At 52.5% G+C, this 19,905-nt stretch overlaps 3 protein-coding genes, 1 long non-coding RNA gene and 1 other non-coding gene across 6 annotated transcripts; 3 read left to right on the top strand and 2 right to left on the bottom strand.

The window, feature by feature from the left end:
- Nucleotides 1–4,149: 4,149 nt before the first annotated feature.
- Nucleotides 4,150–6,065, top strand: LOC120704096 (WRKY transcription factor WRKY28-like). 2 transcript variants are annotated; one of them, XM_039988346.1, is made up of 3 exons: nucleotides 4,150–4,572; nucleotides 4,664–5,050; nucleotides 5,153–6,065. In XM_039988346.1, exons 1-3 carry the CDS (start codon nucleotides 4,435–4,437, stop codon nucleotides 5,618–5,620), a joined length of 993 nt encoding a protein of 330 aa, XP_039844280.1. In that variant the 5' UTR covers nucleotides 4,150–4,434; the 3' UTR covers nucleotides 5,621–6,065. The 2 variants fall into 2 exon arrangements, with proteins under 2 accessions (XP_039844280.1, XP_039844281.1); XM_039988347.1 differs by having other exon boundaries at nucleotides 4,293–4,572; nucleotides 4,667–5,050.
- A 1,230-nt stretch (nucleotides 6,066–7,295) lies between these two features.
- LOC120704094 lies at nucleotides 7,296–10,402 on the top strand. The gene is made up of 3 exons (XM_039988345.1): nucleotides 7,296–7,875; nucleotides 8,559–9,126; nucleotides 9,242–10,402. The coding sequence occupies exons 2-3, from the start codon at nucleotides 8,560–8,562 to the stop codon at nucleotides 10,256–10,258; spliced, it is 1,584 nt and encodes a 527-aa protein (XP_039844279.1). The 5' UTR covers nucleotides 7,296–7,875; nucleotide 8,559; the 3' UTR covers nucleotides 10,259–10,402.
- Nucleotides 9,139–9,759, bottom strand: LOC120704095. The gene is made up of 2 exons (XR_005687404.1): nucleotides 9,620–9,759; nucleotides 9,139–9,455 (listed from the first exon to the last, which is right to left on the bottom strand). It is a non-coding gene; the product is annotated as an uncharacterized LOC120704095 (long non-coding RNA).
- Nucleotides 10,403–12,182: 1,780 nt separating the features above from the next.
- On the bottom strand, nucleotides 12,183–12,264 carry TRNAS-AGA. Its single transcript has one exon. It is a non-coding gene; the product is annotated as a tRNA-Ser (tRNA).
- Nucleotides 12,265–16,602: 4,338 nt separating this feature from the next.
- On the top strand, nucleotides 16,603–18,517 carry LOC120704092 (protein POLAR LOCALIZATION DURING ASYMMETRIC DIVISION AND REDISTRIBUTION-like). The gene is made up of 4 exons (XM_039988344.1): nucleotides 16,603–16,999; nucleotides 17,279–17,748; nucleotides 17,831–18,129; nucleotides 18,223–18,517. Exons 1-4 carry the CDS (start codon nucleotides 16,708–16,710, stop codon nucleotides 18,224–18,226), a joined length of 1,065 nt encoding a protein of 354 aa, XP_039844278.1. The 5' UTR covers nucleotides 16,603–16,707; the 3' UTR covers nucleotides 18,227–18,517.
- The last annotated feature ends 1,388 nt before the right edge of the window (nucleotides 18,518–19,905 follow it).

Genomic DNA, 19,905 nt, shown 5'->3' with positions numbered 1-19,905 from the left:
CAAGTTCTTCGCAGGGAAAGGACTCATCTAAGGTACTTTAGCTAGGGATGGATCGATCTCGCTCTCTAGATGATTTTAGACGATTTCCTCTGGTCAAACACACCCAATTGCGTCCAGGAACTAGTGCCTAGAAGGGTTTCGGTTTTGGTGGGTGATTTTCGCCGCGCCTAGGATTCTAGGTTTTGGTCTGGGTGTGACCGGTCTGACCGGTGGCGTGGTTGAGTATCTAGGACCGGTCTGACCGGTATAGGGCACCGGTCTGACCGGTGCTAGCAGAGCTGAGAGGGTTCCATTAGGGTTAATTGGTGTAAATATCTAGAATTTAATTTGGCTATTGGTTACTTGTAATTTAAAAAAATAAATCATGTATCCGTTATCATGTCATATGCATATGCACACGTGTAGCAGCCGCGGCAGAGTAGGTGGTATACGAGGTGGTTACGGAGCCACAGGGGCCACATGGGCAAGCCCCGCAGCAGGAGGATCATGGGGAGTCGGCCCAAGGCCCAACTCACCCCAGTACTGAGCAGCAGACGCAAGGCAAGTCCCGGTGCACATCCTACTATTTTAAATTATGACACCTATATATATGTTTCTATTACTTGTGCATTAGGTTTAGGAATTATTTGGAACCCTAGTTGCATGATTCCTAGGTTTCCTTGAGTTATACTAGTAAGTATAGGACGATAGAAATGCTATGCTAATAATTCTCGATAGAAGACGAGTGATTCTTCTCACTCGCGAGATATATGATATTTAGAAGTCGAGTAATTTCCGGTTACTCGTGAGATTTAGGGTATAATTATATTCCAATACAGGAGTTATTGAATTTGATATGAAAATTGGAGACCGGATGGGAATGGTAATGATATATAGGTATGGCAGCAGGACAAGGTTCCTGGGTGTCTTAGCGCCGTCCGTGTCGATTAAGGACAGGTCGTTGTCGGCAGTGCTGATTGGGGATTGAACTGTACTAACCGCATACCGGGAGTAGGAGGTAGTCGAAACCGGTAACCCGAGTACTGCTTTGTTTCGAAAGTACAGGAACCCGCACCCAACTCCTGGGGCGAGTCGGGTAGTCGCGGAGAATTGGGGATGCATATGTCTACTTTTGGTGGTCTCACGTTGAGCTCGGCTGACCATATGTCGTTGGGCTGGTTCCTGTAATTCGAGGCGGGGAGGGAAAAAGGTTGGTGCGTGAGGTCCGACGGGGCTTTTGCGTGCCGTGTTGGTTAGGTTCACCTTGCAAAGTTAAATCGAATCGATTCACCGTGTCTCGCGGTTATGAGGGCATTGATCTCTTTGCTGCATCGTAGCAAAATGTTAGAATGTAAGTTATTTATGTATGTATGTATATATATATATATAATTTTGAACACATTGAGATATTTGGATTGCACCACCATGTTTGCTATAGTTGATTCCTGCAAATATTAGATTAGAGTTAATTCATATATAATCTGAGGCTGAAATAATGAAAGTAAGGAATTAATGTAGTTGCTTTTCTATAAAATAATCACCAGCCAAATGACTTGCATGTCTAGGTACCCACTGGTCGGGTAAGTCTTGCTGAGTATTAGTTGCTCAGGGTTTGTTGCCACCAATTTTTATTACAGGACACCCGGACGTTGACTTCTGTCTCTGCTGCGTCAAATTCATCCGCAGAGATGCAGAGGGGTGGGAAGTGGTGGATCGAAACCCCTAGGTTAGAGGTTTGTCGGGTTGCACACCTGTGGCAGGGTGTGCACCCTGTCAGTTTGTTGGGACCGGTCTGACCGGTATTCGCGCAGGGGTTTCTTGCAGGCCGGTCTGACCGGTTGAAGAAACCAGTCTGACCGGTTATGCTTAGGCAGAGGTGTAGAAGTAGTGAAGTGTAGTCTTTTCCCCTTTCATTCAAGCTCTGGTCTCAAGAGTTGTAAAACTTGTAATTTATGCAAGCTAGTGTATGGTTGAACTCGGTTTGTAAAACTAACGTATTTGAAACCGGTTTGTGCAAAAGTTTTTATAAAATTTTTATTGTGTTGTATGCCCGCCTTCGCGTGGGACTACCAGTGTTGTTTCGATCGAGCCGTGGGTTGAGAAAGGATCGTCAAATTAAACCATTAAATTAATGCGCCCGATGTGTTCAAATGATGGCCATTGCACTTAATTTAGAGTTTTAATTTGACCGTTCCGTCACACTTTTTTTCTTTCTTTCTTTCTTTTGTCTCCAAGTGGTTTTGTGATACCTGTGTGCTTGAAAAGCAGCACCAGTACTTGACCCAAGTAAGTTCCGTGCCGTTGTACCAGGGCAACTCATGCACATTCATGAACGTGAACGCGAGTCGTTTTCGTGATGTCTGTGATAACCTCTCCCCGAGGGTATCCCTTGCAGCTACTGATTGAAAAGGCCGTGCCACTGATTGAGGGGTAGCAAGATTTCTCCACGTAGCTTTGGATCTTTTCGTCCAGCTCCGGTGTAGTGCGGCTCGTTTTCCACTCGTGAACAGAAAGCCTGATATAGGAAGTCCATGATCAGGTAGCATCGTGCCAAAAACAGGTCTCTCATTCAGATTCCTGCTGACACTTTTGGTGTACTAGATGTGGGAAATGTGAGGACGACGGTGTTGCCTAGATTCGTTCGGTTCATGCACCACCTTGTACACCCAAAAAAGGGCTCGGAATAAGGTCGCCGCCGTATGTGGCGGCTCTGCTCCAGTTCACATGTGAGACCAAAAAAGGGCGTGATGGGCAGCAGAACCAGCAGCAGGAGTAGTCTGATGTAGCTTTTCTTGCTTCAAACTGCGGCTATTAATTAGCACCCGATCCTGTTGACCTGAGCCTATGATAACGACTCTGAATCTGGTCAAGAGGAGCATGCATCTTAATTTTGCTTAAAGTTATTTTTTTTCTTAAGCGGATGTGTGACCTAGGTTTCCTCCACTGCCTGACACCTTTTGGATTCCGTCTTGCTCTTGTCAAAAGGGGAATTGATCCTGCCAATCCGGTCTCCTCTTCCCAACAGCATGGGATCCATACTCTGATACTGATACTTTTTCCTGTGGATAATTTCAAGACCTGCCGTTGACAGCGTAGATCTGGTGCACCAATCTGGCCTGCATCTGCATGGATCTTCCAGAAATCCGACCCTTTTCTTCAGAACAGATCAACAAATCCGACCTGGTCTCTGTGGTTTCCTTCTACTTGATCGCCGGCGAGTTAGCTGCCGCCGGGAGAAGAGATCAAGCCAACTCGTTCTTGGTAACCATGGTCCGAGTCCCGCCTGCTGCTGCTCCGGGAGTTTCCTTCTCGTCAACCGGAAGTCTCGGGCTGTCCCCGGGCGTGCCGGGTCCCGGTGCCAGGTACGATGGACGACGCTTCGAGCAGGCGATTCAGGCCAGCGTCACGGCGCCAGGTTTCTTCCAACCCAAATCAAGAAACCGGGCAGCACTCGTCAGCAACCTCCTGCGAAGTGCAAGCTAGGTCGTGACCACCTGATCTGATCAAGCCGGAGCCGTGTTTCTCTACACGCCCTTCGTGCCCGCATGACCAATTGACCGAGTTTCACAAGAACATGTCAGGAAAGTTAAAAAAAATAATAACTGGCCCCAAGTGTTGCTCTTCGCAGACAGGTGTTAGGTGTGTTTTTCAATTCAGTACTAACCTAAACAGAGTTGCAGTTTTGCATACTCCCAAACAAGTGAAACATAAAACCTGCTTTTCTGGAGCCAATCAATCAATCTGAGGTAATCCCTCCAGCTAATGAGGCACGCAGCTAGACAGAGACAGAGGAGCCACCAAGAGGGTGAAACGAATAATGGGAGTCAACAACCCCCCCCCCCCCCCCCCAGAGGCCAGAACGCAAGCTAAAATCCGCTGCCCCCTTCTTCTCCGTCGATTCCCAAAATTCCAAACCCCCCACCTGCAACCTTGCGGTGTTTATCCTTGACCCCGGCCCCCCGCCTTTCCAAACCCCGGCCCCACCTGACGACGAGCTCCACCACACTCCAGTCCAGGGAGGAATAGTTAATTAACTGGTAAACAAACTGGCGCCACGCGCACATAAATCACATCGACGCCGGACCAATTAATTAATTTAATCTGATCCGGGCTCGGCCGTCACCGGCATGCGGGGCGCAGATGCCATTCGCGATCGCCGTTCCAGCTTTGATGTATTCTGCCACGACCGAGACGACGACGGGCGGCAGGGGACCCCCGTGATGATGCTTCGTCTCCCGTCCCCCGGAGCCAGCCCGTCCTTCTCCACCCTCCCCCTCCGGCCTCCCGCTGCCTATATATTGCCGCCCCTACGAGCCATGGCCCCCTCATGCAGAAGCGCGCCTCCAACTCGTCAACAAGATCCTCCCTGCTTCTCATCCAGCTTCCAGTAGTCGGTCGCCTCTGCCGCGAGTACGACTAGCAGTAGCGATTCTTGTGGCGACGGCAGCGGCGGCCATGGACCCGTGGATCGGCGGGCAGCCTTCCCTGAGCCTGGACCTCAACGTCGGCCTGCCCACGGGACGGCCGGTGGCGGCGCCGGCGGCCAAGGTCCTCGTGGAGGAGAACTTCCTGGCCGTCAAGAAAGAGCGAGAGGTAAGCGCGTGTGTGCACGCAGCACGGCAGCAGCTAGCTCGTTCGAATCGCGAGAACGGTTTGCTAATTGGCCGTTGGTTGATCACGGCAGCAGGTGGAGGCGCTGGAGGCGGAGCTCCGGCGAGTGGGCGAGGAGAACAGGCGGCTCAGCGAGATGCTGCGGGCGGTGGTGGCCAAGTACACCGAGCTGCAGGGCCAGGTCAACGACATGGTGGCCGCCGGCAACAACCGCCAGTCCTCCACGTCGGAGGGTGGCTCGGCCGCCTCGCCGTCCAGGAAGCGCATCCGGAGCGACAGCCTCGACACCGGCCACCACCGCAAGCCGTCGCCGCCGTTCGCCATCCCGGTCCACGACCAGATGGAGTGCTCGTCGGCCGCCGCGGCCGTCTTCCACGAGCCCGGCAGGCGCATCCGGGAGGAGTGCAAGCCCAAGGTGTCCCGCCGATACGTCCACGCCGACCCCGCCGACCTCAGCCTCGTAAGTGACGAGCACCGCCAAGTCACCAACAAGCTTCTTCTTCTCCCTCGGGATCATCCCACCTGATCGATTAATTAACTCACGGTCCCGTTGAACTTGCAGGTGGTGAAAGATGGGTACCAATGGCGGAAGTACGGGCAGAAGGTGACCAAGGACAACCCGTGCCCGCGCGCCTACTTCCGGTGCTCCTTCGCGCCGGCGTGCCCGGTGAAGAAGAAGGTGCAGCGCAGCGCGGAGGACAAGACCATCCTGGTGGCCACGTACGAGGGCGAGCACAACCACGGGCAGCAGCCGCAGCACGACGGCAAGGGCTCGAAGCCGGCCGCGGCGAGCGAGGCGGTCCGGCCGGCGCCACTACCTCTGCAGCAGCAGAAGCAGCAGCAGCAGCAGCAGCAGAGGCAGAGGCATGAGGCCGCTGCGGCGGCGGCGGCGGTGGGGCCGTCGGAGGTTGTGACGAAGAACCTGGCGGAGCACATGGCGGCCACGCTGACGAGGGACCCCGGGTTCAAGGCGGCGCTCGCCAGCGCGCTCTCCGGCCGGATTCTCGAGCTCTCGCCGACCAGGGATTGATTATTAGGACCTGAACCATGAAGAATTAGTCCGTAGATAGCGATTTGATTCAGATTCAAACGATTATAGCCGCAATAGTTCAAAAAAAAAAGTTTCACGAGGCAAAGTAAATTCGAGTCGCTGTTTTTGATTGCTTCTGCATGCATCCTTGAGTGGTGCGCCGGCCGCCATTGCGATTGCTCTAGGTCAAGCTTGTGCTCCGTTCAAGCTCTGGAGAGTGCAGACGAAGCGTGGATTAGCTGTATTGGCATGCCGCCCGGCACTCGGATTTGGAAGCAAGCTCGCTAATGGAAGGAGCAAAGAAATTACAGTTCTCGATCAAGTTCTTGAAGAGACCATGATCGTGTTTGTACGGCGCGGTATGTCGGATATCATTGCATGCTGCTGTGTAATCGACCAAGGATTTTTGTTTTTTTGAAAAATAGCAGGATTCAAGTTCGTCAAATTCCTTCTACTTAATACGCAGGCGAATCCAAATAATTGGAAATCCCTTTGAGCAAAATATATCCAGCCAGGGTAATCGTATCCGTGTTGATATAGTATTCTCATCTGATCGGGCTGCTGTGTGTTTTGCGAATTACTGCGTTGTCTTTTTGAATTTTTGCTAAAATGCATACGCTCTTTGTTTGAATTCAAAAGTTTAGAGTACTATACGGCCATCGGACAAAACGAGGTCTCTTGTGTTGTAGGGGTCTATTTGTTTCGCCTAGAGACGGTGAGAAACGGTCTTTTATCTTTTGTAACAAGCTAAAGAAACAACTATTTTTTTTCACAGCTCTCACAATCCGTCAACATATTTTTACCATCAGCGTTTGCTATATTGTGGCTACATATTTTTACCATCGTGTTATTGTTCCAACATGTAAGTGAGAGGAAGATGACACATTTCCACCATCGTGTTATTTACCCTCAGCGTTTGGATGTATATATAAGCTCCTTTTCAAATTCCTTAGCTAAAACAAACATATGGCCTAAGCGCCCACTTATCAATCGTAGTTAAAATGGGAAAAAAAGTTCTTCAAACAGATAATGAGTAACACATGAAGAGTGTGTCTCAAACTTAAACTCTTGGGGGCACTCATGGGGTGACTGCTACGACGTGAGTGTGTTCTACTACTACTAGTCTACTATAGCAGTCAGTCATGGTCATACTCATACCCTAGCGATCCAATCATCCAAATGGCCACGTCCCAGATGACGACGAGCTCCGATCGAGCAGGCATCTCCCGGATCCGGAAGACGGCGAGAAGCAGGCCGTGGAAAAGGTTCGCCGACGCGGTGGGGCCCGGGAGTCAGCCACGGTCGTGGTCCTCGTGCGCCTGACCAGGTAGCCGTGGGCTTGTAGCGCGGCGCCTCGGTCCGGGGCCCACGGCCCGCCCAGGAAGCCGAGCGGAAAGCCGAAGCGGGAGTGCCTGCTGCGGAGTGCGGACGGAGGAGGCGGGCCACTCCGCTGCGCTGGTCGCTGGACGTGGGCGATCAGTCAAGCACGTGAGTGGCGGCGGGTCCCGTCAATGGTCAACACGTCCGCGCCAGCTTGGCAGCTTGTGCTCGCGGCCCGCCTCAGGCTGTCCGCACCGGGTACTGGGAGCCACCCGCCACCCGGTACCCCCCCCCCCCCCTCCCCGGCGCAGCGGGGAACTGGAAACAACCCGGTAAAAAACCGTATCGCTCCGGATCCTGAATATACAGCGGCCCTTCCAGGAAACGCAATCCTCTCCTCGCGCCGTCCGCCCAACCGCTCGAGCCGCCGGCCCGCGGTCGCCCGGCCTCCCCGCGCTCTCCCTTGCTGCTCTGCCTCCATCCCTGCCCTCGCGTAGTGCGCCGCCGGCGGTCCTGGACTGCACCCGAAGCGCAGAGCGGCGCCGCCGCCGGTAGAGAATGAGGAAGCGGCGGTCGGCCGCCGGAGACCGTCGCCGATTCGGCTCCGCCCGCACCAGATCCGCTGCCCTCCGTGCCTGATCCACTCGAGGGAAGACCGGATCCGCGCCGGGGAGGGCCTGATTCCGCCGGAGCCGACGTCCTTCGCCGCCGCCTCGTCGTGTTTTCCATCCGGCCGGGGAAGACAAGTCTGGGTCGCCGCGGTGCCCTCGCGTCCACCCCGCCCTCGCGGCCGTCCGGCGCCGCGAGGACATCCTGGAGAAGGGGGCCGTGGCGCGCCGTGGGCGGAAGCGGCGGCGGCGGAGTTCACCGGTCAAGGCGGCCACATCGGAGGAGAGTTCCACCGCGCGGTCCGGCAGGCATCGTCCCAAACTCAGGTATCCCCGTGCAACAAATTCGAAACAAGCGGTCATGATTGAACTCATATTTGGACCCAAAACACCAGTGAAATGCTTAGGATTGGACAATAGATGTAGACTTGACAAACATCCCTTGCAGCTATACGTTCTTGCAAAAGAACAAGCATCATGGTTGTGTTCAGTGGAGTCACCCAATGTTTGTGTGGTCCTAATGGTCGATAAAAGATCATGCTTTGTGGTGTACATCGAGGAACTAGTTGGTTCCATGCATTAATATCTACACAATTAAACTATAATATAGGCTTGTACATGAGAACAAATGATTTATTTGAAATACTGGAGGTTGCCATGCAGACATTGGACATGGTTTTGTGCAGTACTTGTATTTGACTTAAGAAATTGTCATGATCACTGAGTTATTGTGAAATTTATTGTCTGAAATTATTTTCATGATCATGATAACAAATTATTGTGAAGTTATTTGACCTTATGCATGACTGGGTTATTGTTTACTGTCCGATAGCTTCATTTTTTCTATACTGAATGAGGCTTGAACTTGTATTTCATATTGCTGAAAATCTGACCTAAAATATCACCATGTTTACAATGAAGCCATAATATGCCTTATGTGCAATTATGTCAGAATATGCAAGATTGAATTTAAATGATCACTGATATATGTCTTTGGACTGTGATTTCAGGATGGACCCTAACCAGTCCAATGATGGGTCGCAGGGAGGTTTTCCTGGTGGCAACATGCCTCCCTACCCGGCTGCTTGGAACCCGTACATGTATGGGTACCAAGCTCCTTCATCCTGGTTCCCCCAAGGTTTCCAGCAGGTTCCACCCCATGTCGCAATGGGGCAGCCAGGTAGCAGTGGGCAACAAGTGTATCCTCCGGCTGAAAACATTGAGGTAGATGAGGTGGAACCACAGCTCTCCCCCGAGCATACAAGAAAACGAAAGAGCACAAAGAAATGCGTCACTCGTATCAAGTTAGGCAATTTCAACCCAGACGAAGATACATACCTTGTCAAATCATGGCTTGAAATAAGTGCTGACCCAGTAACAAGTACTGGACAAAAAAGTTCTCGCATGTGGGAAAGAATTCTGGATAGATACAACTTGAAGAGGGGATCAAACCCAGAAAGGAGTGTCAGGTCTCTACAGAGCCGCTGGGACAATATCAAGGGTGAAGTCGGGAAGTTTGCAGCATTCCATGCTGATGCCACTCGAGAGAATCCTAGCGGCATGTCGGATTCCGATAAGGTACACATTCTATAGCTCACTAATTGAATAGCAGCCAAGTATGTGTGTGTTGTACAACTCACTATTTTAATAGCAGCCAAGTACTTGAATTCATACAATTATTTTCTGAATGCAGACCACTATTGCAGCGGCTAATTTTGCTGCTGTCTACAAGCACAACTTTCCATACATGCACTGCTGGAATATTATGAAGTATGAGCCGAAATGGCAGGATCCGAAGCCCAGATCAGTTCCAAAGTCCAGTGCTTGGCCACTTGCTTGGAGGCGTGCACGTTGTAGGGACTGGTCTGTGAGCAAGCCTCGGCCGCCGCCCAACACGCCTAGTTCATCTGTTCTTCACGAGCAGCAACCCAAAAAGCAAAATGTAATCAATTTCGTTCTCTTCGTTACCAACCGACAAGAATCAAATCCATTGCTTGCCACATACCGACAAGAATCAAATCCATTGCTCACCACATACCGACAAGAATCAAATCCATTGCTCACCACATACCTGGCCGCGAGCAGAGGAGGAAAAGGCCCTTGGGCTCGCCCAAGGCTGCGGAAGGGGAGCGGCGCCCTGCTCCGCCCAAATCCTCCCTGTCGTGGCCGCGCGCGCGAAGAAGGCGGAGGAGGACGGGGCGGAGAGGGCTCGTCGGGGGCCGCCGCCTTCAGGAGAGGGGAGCCGGGAGCAGAGAGTACCTTTGCGTCGCCCTGCGCCGTGCGGACCTCAACTGCAGCCCTGTGTGGGCCTTCGCCTGCGCTGCCGCCCCGCCCAGCCGTTCCCCGCGCGCCGCACGCGGGTGTCCGCCTCCTCGCGCCGGCGCCAAGCTCTGCTGCCGGCCCGCGACCGCTCTCCACTGCCAGACTCTGCTGCCCACGAACCGAATCGAGTCGGCGAGGAGGGCACGCCGCCGGCAGGGGGCCTGTCCCGCGCGTGCCGGCCGAGCTCGGCGAGCGAATGGGGTGGAGGGAGGTGTCGTCGGGAAGCGCCGAGCTCGAGTGCCGCCGGGGAAGGGGGCACCAGCGTGGGAGGGAGTGGCGTCGAGGGGCCGCGGCTGTCGGAGCTCGTGCCTCCGTCGCGACCCGCGCTCGGCCGAGCCTCCGTGAGAGAAAGGAGGAGAGAGACAGAAGGGGTGGGATAAAAAAATAACAGTGTATGACATGTGGACCCATGTGCTGGTAGTTGGGATTGGGGATGAGATAGAGTATGGATAGGTGCAGTGAAACTGAATATGGAGGAGAGAATTTCGCTGACCAGGATGGAATATTTTTTTTAGTTGATGGATTTAGAGTATGACGAGTGCGGACAGCCTGAGTCTACAGCGTCTGCCCCCGCCCTTCCCGGCCTCTCTAAACTGAGATTTTGAGAGAGCGATATAAGCAAAATTAAAGATAAAGTCTATTTTTTAGCCATCCAACTCTTGCTTCGGTTTGGTTTTGGCCATCGAACTCTAAAATCGGGTATCTTCGACCACTCAATTATCAAAACCGTTTACATTTGGCTATCCGGCTGTTTTGGTGGCCGGTTTCGCTGACGTGGACGACACGTGGCAGCGGGGCCCACTTGTCAGCCATCCTCTCTCTCTCCTCTTTGTCTTTCTTTTCTCCCCCTCTCTCCCGGTCCCTCTGCTCGGCGGTCATGGTGGCTCCGGTCGCGGTGCCGTTCTCGGCGGAGCAAGGCGAGGAGGCGGGGCGTGCTCTGCGTCGCAGGCGTGGTCCGTGGCGGCGTGCAGGCGAGCCAGTGGCGGTGCTCGTCCTCGAGCAGACCAAACCCACTGCACGCCGCACCTCCCCTAGGCACCGCTGCCGTAGCTCCCCTAGCCTGGCGGCCCCTCCCGCCGCTTCCTCCTTCTGACCCACCACCGCCGCACCCCTTGCCCCGGCGGCCCCCATCGCCACTCCCTCCCTCTCCTGCCCCGGCGACGGCGGCGACACGTTCGACAGGAGGAAGGAGGCGTTCAAGAAGAGGGCGGGGGAGCTCTTCATGTTCTGCGGCGTCGACGTCGCGTTCGTCGTCGCCTTAGGGGACGGCAGTGCGGCGTCCAGGGAGGGCGTGCTGGCCCGGTAGCGCGCGCTAGGCGCCGAGGCGGGCGCTGCGCGCACGCACCGGGCGTACCTCCACGTCGTCGCCAAGCTCGGCAAGGCGCAGGCCGAGCTCGCCCACTGGGACAAGGCGCTCGACGGCTCGCCACGGAGGAGGGGCGCGGCGGCTGCTCGACGCCGCAATGCGGGCCACGTAGGACAGGCGGAGGGCGCGGGGGCTGCCGCCGCCGGCCGACCACGCCGCCGAGGACGGGGTCGTCGCCCTGCTCAGGGGAGGGTGGGAGGGAGGGCGCCGGGGGAGGCCGCGCCGGCGAGCAGGAAGGAGAGAGGAGGAAGGAGATGAGATAGGAGAGAGAAAGAGAGATAGAGAGAACATAGGGGTTGTAACGCTGACAAGTGGGCCCCACTGCCACGCGGCGTCCACGTCAGCGAAATCGGCCACCAAAACAGCCGGATGCCCAAATGCGAACGGTTTTGACAGTTGAGTGGTCGAACATATTCGGTTTTGGAGTTCGATGGCCAAAACCAAACCGAGGTAAGAGTTGGATGGCCAAAAATAGACTTTTTCCCAAAATTAACAATAAATTGAGACTTTGAGAGAGCGATACCAACAAGGTTAATAACACAGCCAGCTAGTTGTAAGTCTCTATCTATTTGTATAGTAATTATCTCTTCATTATCAATAAATGGTCCATTTATCTTTTTTTTTTTTGAGTGTGGTGTTGGAAGAAGAAATGGAAACCATTGTTACGGTGACGGGAAAAATGGCCCAGGGCGCCGAGTAGTGACTCGGGCCGTGAGAAGATGCAAGTTCTCTGTTGGGCCTAACTTAATGTAAATTAATACCAGCCCATGTCATACGCAAGATCGTGAGGCCTTTCATCAGAAAAAACAAAAGCAAGTAGTGACTCGGGCCGTGACAAGATGCAAGTTCTCTGTTGGGCCTAACTTAATGTAAATTAATTCCGGCCCATGTCATACGCAAGATCGTGAGGCCTTTCATCAGAAAAAACAAAAGCACAGATAAATTTCGTGGTCGGCAGGATTCCAACCTGCGCGGGCAAAGCCCACATGATTTCTAGTCATGCCCGATAACCACTCTGGCACGACCACTTTGAGGTTTAATCCTTTTAGGTTATATATATTAACTATTAAAACCTCCATAAAAACTTGGCCCTCCCGGCAGTCTAGTCGTCGGCCGTCGCCAAGCTGGAGTCCGTCTGCTTTCAGCAGCGAGCCAGCAGCTTGCGGCACGACTCGAACAGCAGGAGCACGCCAGAACTCATGTCATCTTTAATAGACGAAACTTGACCCTGCCATCAGGCCAAAATCACAAGTCCGCTAGGCCACGTCATCCGAATTTGCAGATCATCCGATCACAACTTCCTCTCTTCTCGATCGTTGATCTCACCTGCGTTGCATGTGTTTCCAGACTCTTTGCTTGCCTTCGCGCGACCTGCCGTCTCAAGCACCGCCTCCGGCGTCATCCGCTTACAGCGACCACAAGGTTGGACGGCCGTACCTGTACCAGCTAAACTCCTAATGGGCCCAAACTAATCCAATTTATAAAATTCTTAAGGCCCAAACTAAACCAGATGAATCTTCTCCAAACAGTCCAAACTGATTCGTCGCTACCGGCACTGGCATGCTCATCACGTGCTGCAGAGGCTAAACTTTAATTATGTCACATCAAACAAGAATTTTAATATTTAAAAGTATTGAATATAATTTAGTTATAAAACTTTTGCACCGACGGGTGCTAATTCGCGAGACGAAATTAATGAATCTAATTAATTCTTAATTTGCTACAGTGATGTTACTTAACATCCGCTAATTATAGATTAATTACTCTTGTTAGATTCGTCTAAAAAATTAGGCTATGTAATTTTTCAATTAGATTTTATTTAATATTTCTAATGGTAAGATTTTAGTGGTAAGACTACAAGCCTCGGTAGCACTTACGGTATTGGGTTTGACTCCTAAGCGAATATTCTAGAATTTAACAATATCATACATCATCAACATCAATCTCGATAATTTGCTGGCTCAAATTTCGAGGATGCTCATAGAGGTAGGTTTGCGTACGTATGATCATAGAGATGTGAGTGTACGTGCGTTATGAGTGTCTGAGTTGTATTGCGTAATCTATAAAAAATCTATAAACACTTTAATTTATAATATGGCCAGTGGCGGACCAGGTAGCAAATGGAGCCTGGGCCAAGTCTAATACAATTCTCTTCCTATCTCTAACCGAAGAGGATTAGAGCCGTGGTAAATTGATTTGAACCCTAGTCATGTCAACGTTAGCTGCTACAACTTATTCTAGCCTATTGCAAGTTTGGCGATGGAGCCTGGGCCAGTGCCCAGGTCGCCAGGCCCTGAGTCCGCCCATCAATATGGCATTATGTAAAAATACTTTTTTAACTTATTAACTAAAAAAACTAAGAAGTAACAAAACTCCATGATAACACCGGCCACGCGCGGCAAAGCCGCGCACATTTTCTAGTGTCCCACTAGATTCCCACCGCTAAGCTAATCACCTCCACCTCCTGGCGATTGCCACTGCCCACTTGTTCCCGTGGCAGCAGGCAGGCGCCACGTCGGAATCAGAGCAGTTGCTCTCCGAGAATCTATAAAACATATATATATAGTTGGTCCTCGCCAAATATCACCAACTCTGATTTTTCTGCAACCACATGAAACCACATCATTACTTAAATCTAAACCGTCAGTTTTTTATCATACGTGTTTTTCTATACGTCCGATTGAGCCAACCGCCAAAATTTTCATTTATTAGTTGGACATCCACAATCTCACCTACTCACACAAGGACATGCATCTTCTTATCCCACCACCGCAGAAACTACCAGCAGACCAAGAGTTTGCTCATGCAAAATCAAGATTCATTTATATGGTAGTTTTATTCTGCTTCTTAATCCCTCAAAAAAAATTTCTGTCGGCAACCCCCTTCCGTCTGTCTTCCCCAACCATTACTCTATTTCTCTTCCCCAAATCGTCTACATCCTTCCGCTTCCTATGTTTTTTTTTCCAATCGAATGCCCCCTACACCAACAATTCTGATTTGGCACCTGCAGTCTACCAATTTCTCCTCCATCTACTGTGTTGAGGTAAGAGCTGATGATTCTTCCTTTGATTATTTCTAACTGTATTTTCATTCACTTGATTCTTCCCTTTGGAACTGCCCAGTACATAATTGAGGCCCTTATGAGGTGATTCTTCTCTTCTTCCTCCGTTCAGTCGCTCTTCGTATCTTTGCCGCCGCCACCCCCACAGAAGACGACGCTGTCACCGGATGTCGCAATTGACCGCTTCCACAACCCGCTCGCCGCCACCCCATGAGCGGCAGTGTATTTTTTCTTCTCTAACAAAAAATAACTCAAAAATATATTATTTTTCATCTAGGAGATTTCTCATATGGATTTTTTTTATTAAAATCTATCATTTTTTGTTTTTTTAGCAAACTCCATCTAAGTGTTTATTTATCTTACTACATGCTCACCATAGTATTTTATTCAAAGTATTATTCTTTTTTATCACAATGTATCGAAAAGCTCTCTCAAATTTCGCAGCAACGCGCGGAGAATCACCTCGTAAAATATCAGAGTCGCAACCGCCGTGCTCCGCAGCTCCGCTCAGGTCGACTCGGCCGACGAGACCCTGCACCTCACCCTCTCAACCAAACCACCCTCTCACGAGTCAGGAGCAACTGACACAACCAAGAAATCGAATAAAATCTCCAGCAGCCGCTCCGCCCCGTCCCGTTGGCAACAACACTGTGCCTCGGCAACACGACAACAACGGCGGCCAGCGTGACGACCCGGCATCCTCAAGAGTCAAGGCGAGAGGCGAGGGAAGCGGAGGGTGGGATGGCACGCATGAGGACGGCGACACGTGCCGTGTGCCGGCGCACTGCTGCTCGCTGTACGAAGGCACGGGTGCGGCATATTCTCATTCCCGGCTGGAGTCCCCAGCCCCCGGTACGGTACGCGCCCGGCGGGCGGGCGCGCGTCCTTTCGGCGCCGCTGTGGCGCAGTCAATGCCCGGTATGGCGCGCACGTACGGACGCCCTGGCGCCGCCGGGCGCGGCACGGCTGGTGCTCGGCGCGGCGGGGTCGTACTCGTACCACCTGCGGCAGGGTGCGCGTTCGCCGGTGCACCGCCCCGGGCGTCCGGGATTCAGGTCGCCGGCCTTGACCAGAGTCCACGGCGCGGTGGGGGACCCCGGGAAACACGCAGCCTGTAGCTTGCGCGGCTGCTCCGGCAACCGGCCCGGCGCTCCCCTGGAATCTGATCGCGCCGGCTCAAGAAGACGAGACATTAGTTTATTCCATCTACGGAGCGCTATTAGAGCAAGGCTAATAATTTAGACCATTGGTGACGGTAAGAATCTATGTGGTCTATTTTTAACTCACTAGTATAATGATTTAATTTTTCATCATTAATATGTGACTCACTTGTCTATCTCATAAATTTTTTTAGTTCTTATGTCGAAACTAGCTGCAAACTTGCAGTCTACTTTTTTTTCTCTTTTCTTCTCTCTCCTTCACCTCAGTATTTAGTCTACTTACAGCATGCTATAATACTTGCTCTTACATACTTCACCGGGGCATAGGTCCCGTGTGCTCGCGACATGATGCGACACATGCCGCCGCGTGCCATTCCAAGTTTGCCACGCCGCTTTACGGCCACATGAATACGGGGGTACTTAGGGGTGGTAATGGGCCATGGCCCTAATGGCCTCTTCACAGCCCAATAAAGCCCTTAAAATTTTTAGTTCAAAAATACATATGTTTAGAGCCCGGCCCTTTTAGGGCCCGATCCTTAGATTTTCTAGTTCAAAATGTTGGGCCCTTTACCACCCCTACCGGGTACTCCAGGGATCGTACGTATAATTCCCCTCTCATTTTCGAAATACACTGGCTCATTCTGTCTGTCTGTCTCCGGGGCTACTACACTGCCATGGTGGACGGCAACATATGGTGCTCGGCAGCTCAGGACAGCACAACCTGGCGAGAGAGCCCTGGCCTCTGGATTAGGATGGAACAAAAAGAAGCGCGCAAGGGAACAGACGAGACGAGCGAACCCTCCCTCGGGCCCGTCACGTCACGTCGCCGATATAAAAAAAATTGGCCGCCGTTCAAATCAAATCGCAACACCTGACCTGCAAAAATCAACTGTGATCCTGAAGCAACTCGTGATGATAATAATATGCCGACGCTGCCGTCCCATCTCGTCACCCATCCGGATTTAATTTGTGTTTTTTAATTATAACTAATTTGTTTTTTCCGCTGTGCTTTTCGGGCGAAATCACACACACCCGTCAGGATTAGCAGGCGTCGCTGTCGGGCGGGCCCCACGGCCCCACCTCGGCCCCGCGGTCGACGCCCCCACGACCAATCGACCATTCCCCTGGATCGCCGATCGCCACCCGCTCCAATTTGAAAACCGCTTTCCTCCTCCTCGCCTTTCCTCCCTTCGGCTCGGAGAACCTCTCTGCTTCCTCGGGCGGCGCGCCCTCGCCGCTCGCCGGCCGCCATGGCTGCCGCTTCCGAGGTGAGGGTAGCGAGCAGGAGGATCGTCGACTACCTCAACGACGGCGAGGAGCTCGGGGTCGAGGAGGGCGCGGGGGCGGAGACGCCGCCGTGCACCCCCGCGGCGGCGGCGGCGGGGCAGGCAGCGAGGTCGGTGCTGCCGAGGTTCGGGTGGCCGCGGCTCGCCAGGCTTGGCAGAAAGGGCGGCGCCGCGAAGGGGAAGGGGAAGGAGGAGGCCGAGGTCGTGGTCGTGGCGGAGAAGCGCGACGTCCCGCCCGTGGCGGCGTCTACCTCAGGTGCGTGCGCGCGGCTCCGTTGTGCTACTCCTCAAGGTGCCATTGTTTAGCGGAATCTTACAAATCGATAGCTCCAAGTGAAATCCAGCCTTCTGTTCTTGGTAACATGCGGCACTTGGCAAGTATATCCATCTGGTGACCAACTGATTTTGTTGAAACGGAATCTGTCAGAGGCCACTGTTCTGTCTTGTTCGTACAGTACTACCTTGCTTCAACTGTAGATGGAGACGAGCTTGATCGTCAGAATCAGTAACAACCCTGTCCGCTGTGCGTTTCCAGCTCGCGAGCCCGCGGCGGCAACCGACGCGAAGCACACGGACCTCGGCGTCGGGCTGAGCCTTGTGTTCCTGCTGGCCAAGACGTCGGACGAGTTCAACAAGATGGTCAAGGTGCGCGCGGAGATGGAGGCGCTCCTGAAAGATATCAGAGACGAGATCAGGAGCAAGGAACGCCATGACGATGCACCGAAAGCTGGCAACCACGAGTCCACCACGTCGAGCTGCGTCACCGACGGGAACGACCGGAGCTCTAGCGCCCGCATGGAGTATCAGGCCGGCACGTCCGGCGGCGTGGAGCCGGCGAGCTGCGAGAAAACGTTCCAGGATGGTGGTTGGTGCGCGAGGATGGACGACGTGCTCGAGGAGGAGTTCCACGCCGAGCTGGAGATGCTTAAGGTTAATTACGATTCAGAGACCCTGTCAGTTCTGCCTCAAGAAGAAGGAGAGGAAGAAGAAGAATACTATTCAGAGGTATATGGTCACCTAATATTGCATTCTAGCGAAACTGTGAATTCTCTCTGATTTGGATCCTACACATATGCTATTTTTTCAGCCATACGATGAGATGGCAGGCTACGGAAATGGAGCTGATGACGATTCAGGGGAGGAGGTTGTTGAGGACGAAGAACAAGAAGAAGACGACGGTGACGATAATGCCGATTATAATGGAGTTTCTGCAGTTGAGCTGGAGAGGAGGCTCCACGAGCTTCTCCATCAAAGGAACCGGGACCGGATCGAGGAGCTGGAAGCCGCGCTGCGACGTGCGGAGAAGAAGCTCGTCGAGAAAGAAATGGAGGTGTCTCTGTGGAAGGACACAGCTAAATTGGCGCTGAGACAAGACAATGAGCTGCAGTGAGCATCGTGTTCCCGTTTTCTTTCAGTCAAGCCTGAGGTGTTTGTGCTTCCCTGATTATGTTTTGATTGCCCTGTGCTGCCGTTCTGCAGATGAGGAGATTGCGTGGAGTTGATATACCTCTTGGACACAATTCATCGGTTGTACATGACCACACGCGAACTTCCGAGTTTGCTACGGTCAACTGCAGAATGGATCTTCTGCGGAAGATATAATAGTGAACCTGTTCATACCAAAGCTTAGCCTCTTAGATTGCCAGGGAACGTTTTGATTTTGGGTAAAATTAGTTGAATACTGCCTAAGTTAGCCTGACATTTGACACTGCAAGTTTTAGCATATCTAACTTGAGAAGGAGGCAGGGGCAAAAACATCCAATCAGGTCAAAAATTGAGCTACAGAATTTGTAAATTTGTCAAAAATCGCGAAACGGCAAAATAGCGTGAATCGCACCCTTCATAAGGGCAATCTAGCAAAGCCCACAACTTCAACGGCATTCCAGCAAAACCCACTTCCAATAGGGGCAAAATCCCAATTTTCTCCGCCAAGGGCCTGCACTCAAACACAGCGCGGTAGGGGACTTTCTATCTATCTTCTGGAAGATAGATAAGTCACCTATCTTTAAAGCCCAATTAGACTCAATTATCCTGCTACAAGTATATTCAACATTTTATTATGATTAATTCAACATTTATTGAACTGTTCAATATTTGACGATCAAAATGTTAAAATTGTACGGATAAAATGTTGAAATTAGAAGCACGAAATGTTGAATTCGAAATGTTGAACGATGACTAAATAGCTTCTTCTCCGGCGGCGGGGTGGCGGCGTGGCCCTTGCCGCAACGCAGGCACGCGAGCAGCGGTGGCGCAGTAACGGGGCCGCGTAGGGGTAGACGGCGGCGGCACAACGCGTGGAGCAAGGCAGAGGCCGCGCGACGGGGCGGCGCAGGTGGCGGAGCAGGTAGGGGGCGCTCGATGGAGCAAGCGGCGGCGACACACCAACAGAGCAGGCAGCGCGGTGGAGTAGGGCGGGGCGGCGCGTGGGTATCGCATGGACGGCCATCGGCGGGAGAGGTTAGGGGGAGAGAGAGGAAGCTAGGTTTGGGTAGATCCAAGGGTTGTGGTGGTGGTTTACACGAATTTCAAACATTGAAAGACGTAGAAAATAAAATCTATAGGAAGATATATAGGAATTCCCGCGCGGTGGGGGCGGGGAGAGCGGTGGCCTCGGGGAAGCATGGATCCGAGGCAGGCTACTGCTCGGGAAACGGGCCGACGCCAACCGTAGCACCCTTCCTCATCACCGTGTTGTTTTCCCATGGGCCGTGGGTATTGGTGTGGTGATGACAGGCAGGCCGTGAGTGGGAGCAGGCAGCGGTGATGCCAGATTTGAGCTATTTAGGCATGGTACAGGAGAAGACATAGAGCGCACGCCTCGTTGCTGCCGGAGAAAAGATCACGTTTTGCATATTTGTATTTCAAATATCGACAACGCAAAAATAGGACTCCAATATATGCCATTTGCTTACAATCTCATTTAAATTGTTATTCATATATTTAGGAGGGGAAAAGATCCTTTTGCCCCTGTGTGTTGGACGCTGGAAGCATCATCTCTCTGCCCCTGACCTAGCGTTGTTCCATTGCCGGCCAGCGGCCGCCCACGTAGTTGCTCTCCGCTGCCAGCAAACTGCTGGACATAGCGTTGTTCCACCACCGGTCACCCTTGCCCCGGCGGCCCACGCAGTTGCTCTTGGCTGCCAACAAGCTGTTGGCGCT

Source organism: Panicum virgatum, chromosome 4K, assembly GCF_016808335.1.
Source record: "Panicum virgatum strain AP13 chromosome 4K, P.virgatum_v5, whole genome shotgun sequence".
NCBI classification, from domain to species: domain Eukaryota; kingdom Viridiplantae; phylum Streptophyta; class Magnoliopsida; order Poales; family Poaceae; genus Panicum; species Panicum virgatum.
The sequence above is the reverse complement of the archived record's forward strand: the minus strand, read 5'-3'. Positions and strand labels throughout refer to the sequence as shown.

Bases quoted from the DNA above. Each gene is read 5' to 3' on its own strand.
- LOC120704096 (XM_039988346.1), top strand. From the start codon at position 4,435: ATGGACCCGTGGATCGGCGGGCAGCCTTCCCTGAGCCTGGACCTCAAC. The intron at 4,573-4,663 runs GTAAGCGCGTGT...TGATCACGGCAG, and splicing joins CCGTCAAGAAAGAGCGAGAG to CAGGTGGAGGCGCTGGAGGC. The intron at 5,051-5,152 runs GTAAGTGACGAG...TTGAACTTGCAG, and splicing joins ACCCCGCCGACCTCAGCCTC to GTGGTGAAAGATGGGTACCA.
- LOC120704094 (XM_039988345.1), top strand. From the start codon at position 8,560: ATGGACCCTAACCAGTCCAATGATGGGTCGCAGGGAGGTTTTCCTGGT. The intron at 9,127-9,241 runs GTACACATTCTA...TTCTGAATGCAG, and splicing joins GCATGTCGGATTCCGATAAG to ACCACTATTGCAGCGGCTAA.
- LOC120704092 (XM_039988344.1), top strand. From the start codon at position 16,708: ATGGCTGCCGCTTCCGAGGTGAGGGTAGCGAGCAGGAGGATCGTCGAC. The intron at 17,000-17,278 runs GTGCGTGCGCGC...GTGCGTTTCCAG, and splicing joins CGTGGCGGCGTCTACCTCAG to CTCGCGAGCCCGCGGCGGCA. The intron at 17,749-17,830 runs GTATATGGTCAC...CTATTTTTTCAG, and splicing joins AAGAAGAATACTATTCAGAG to CCATACGATGAGATGGCAGG.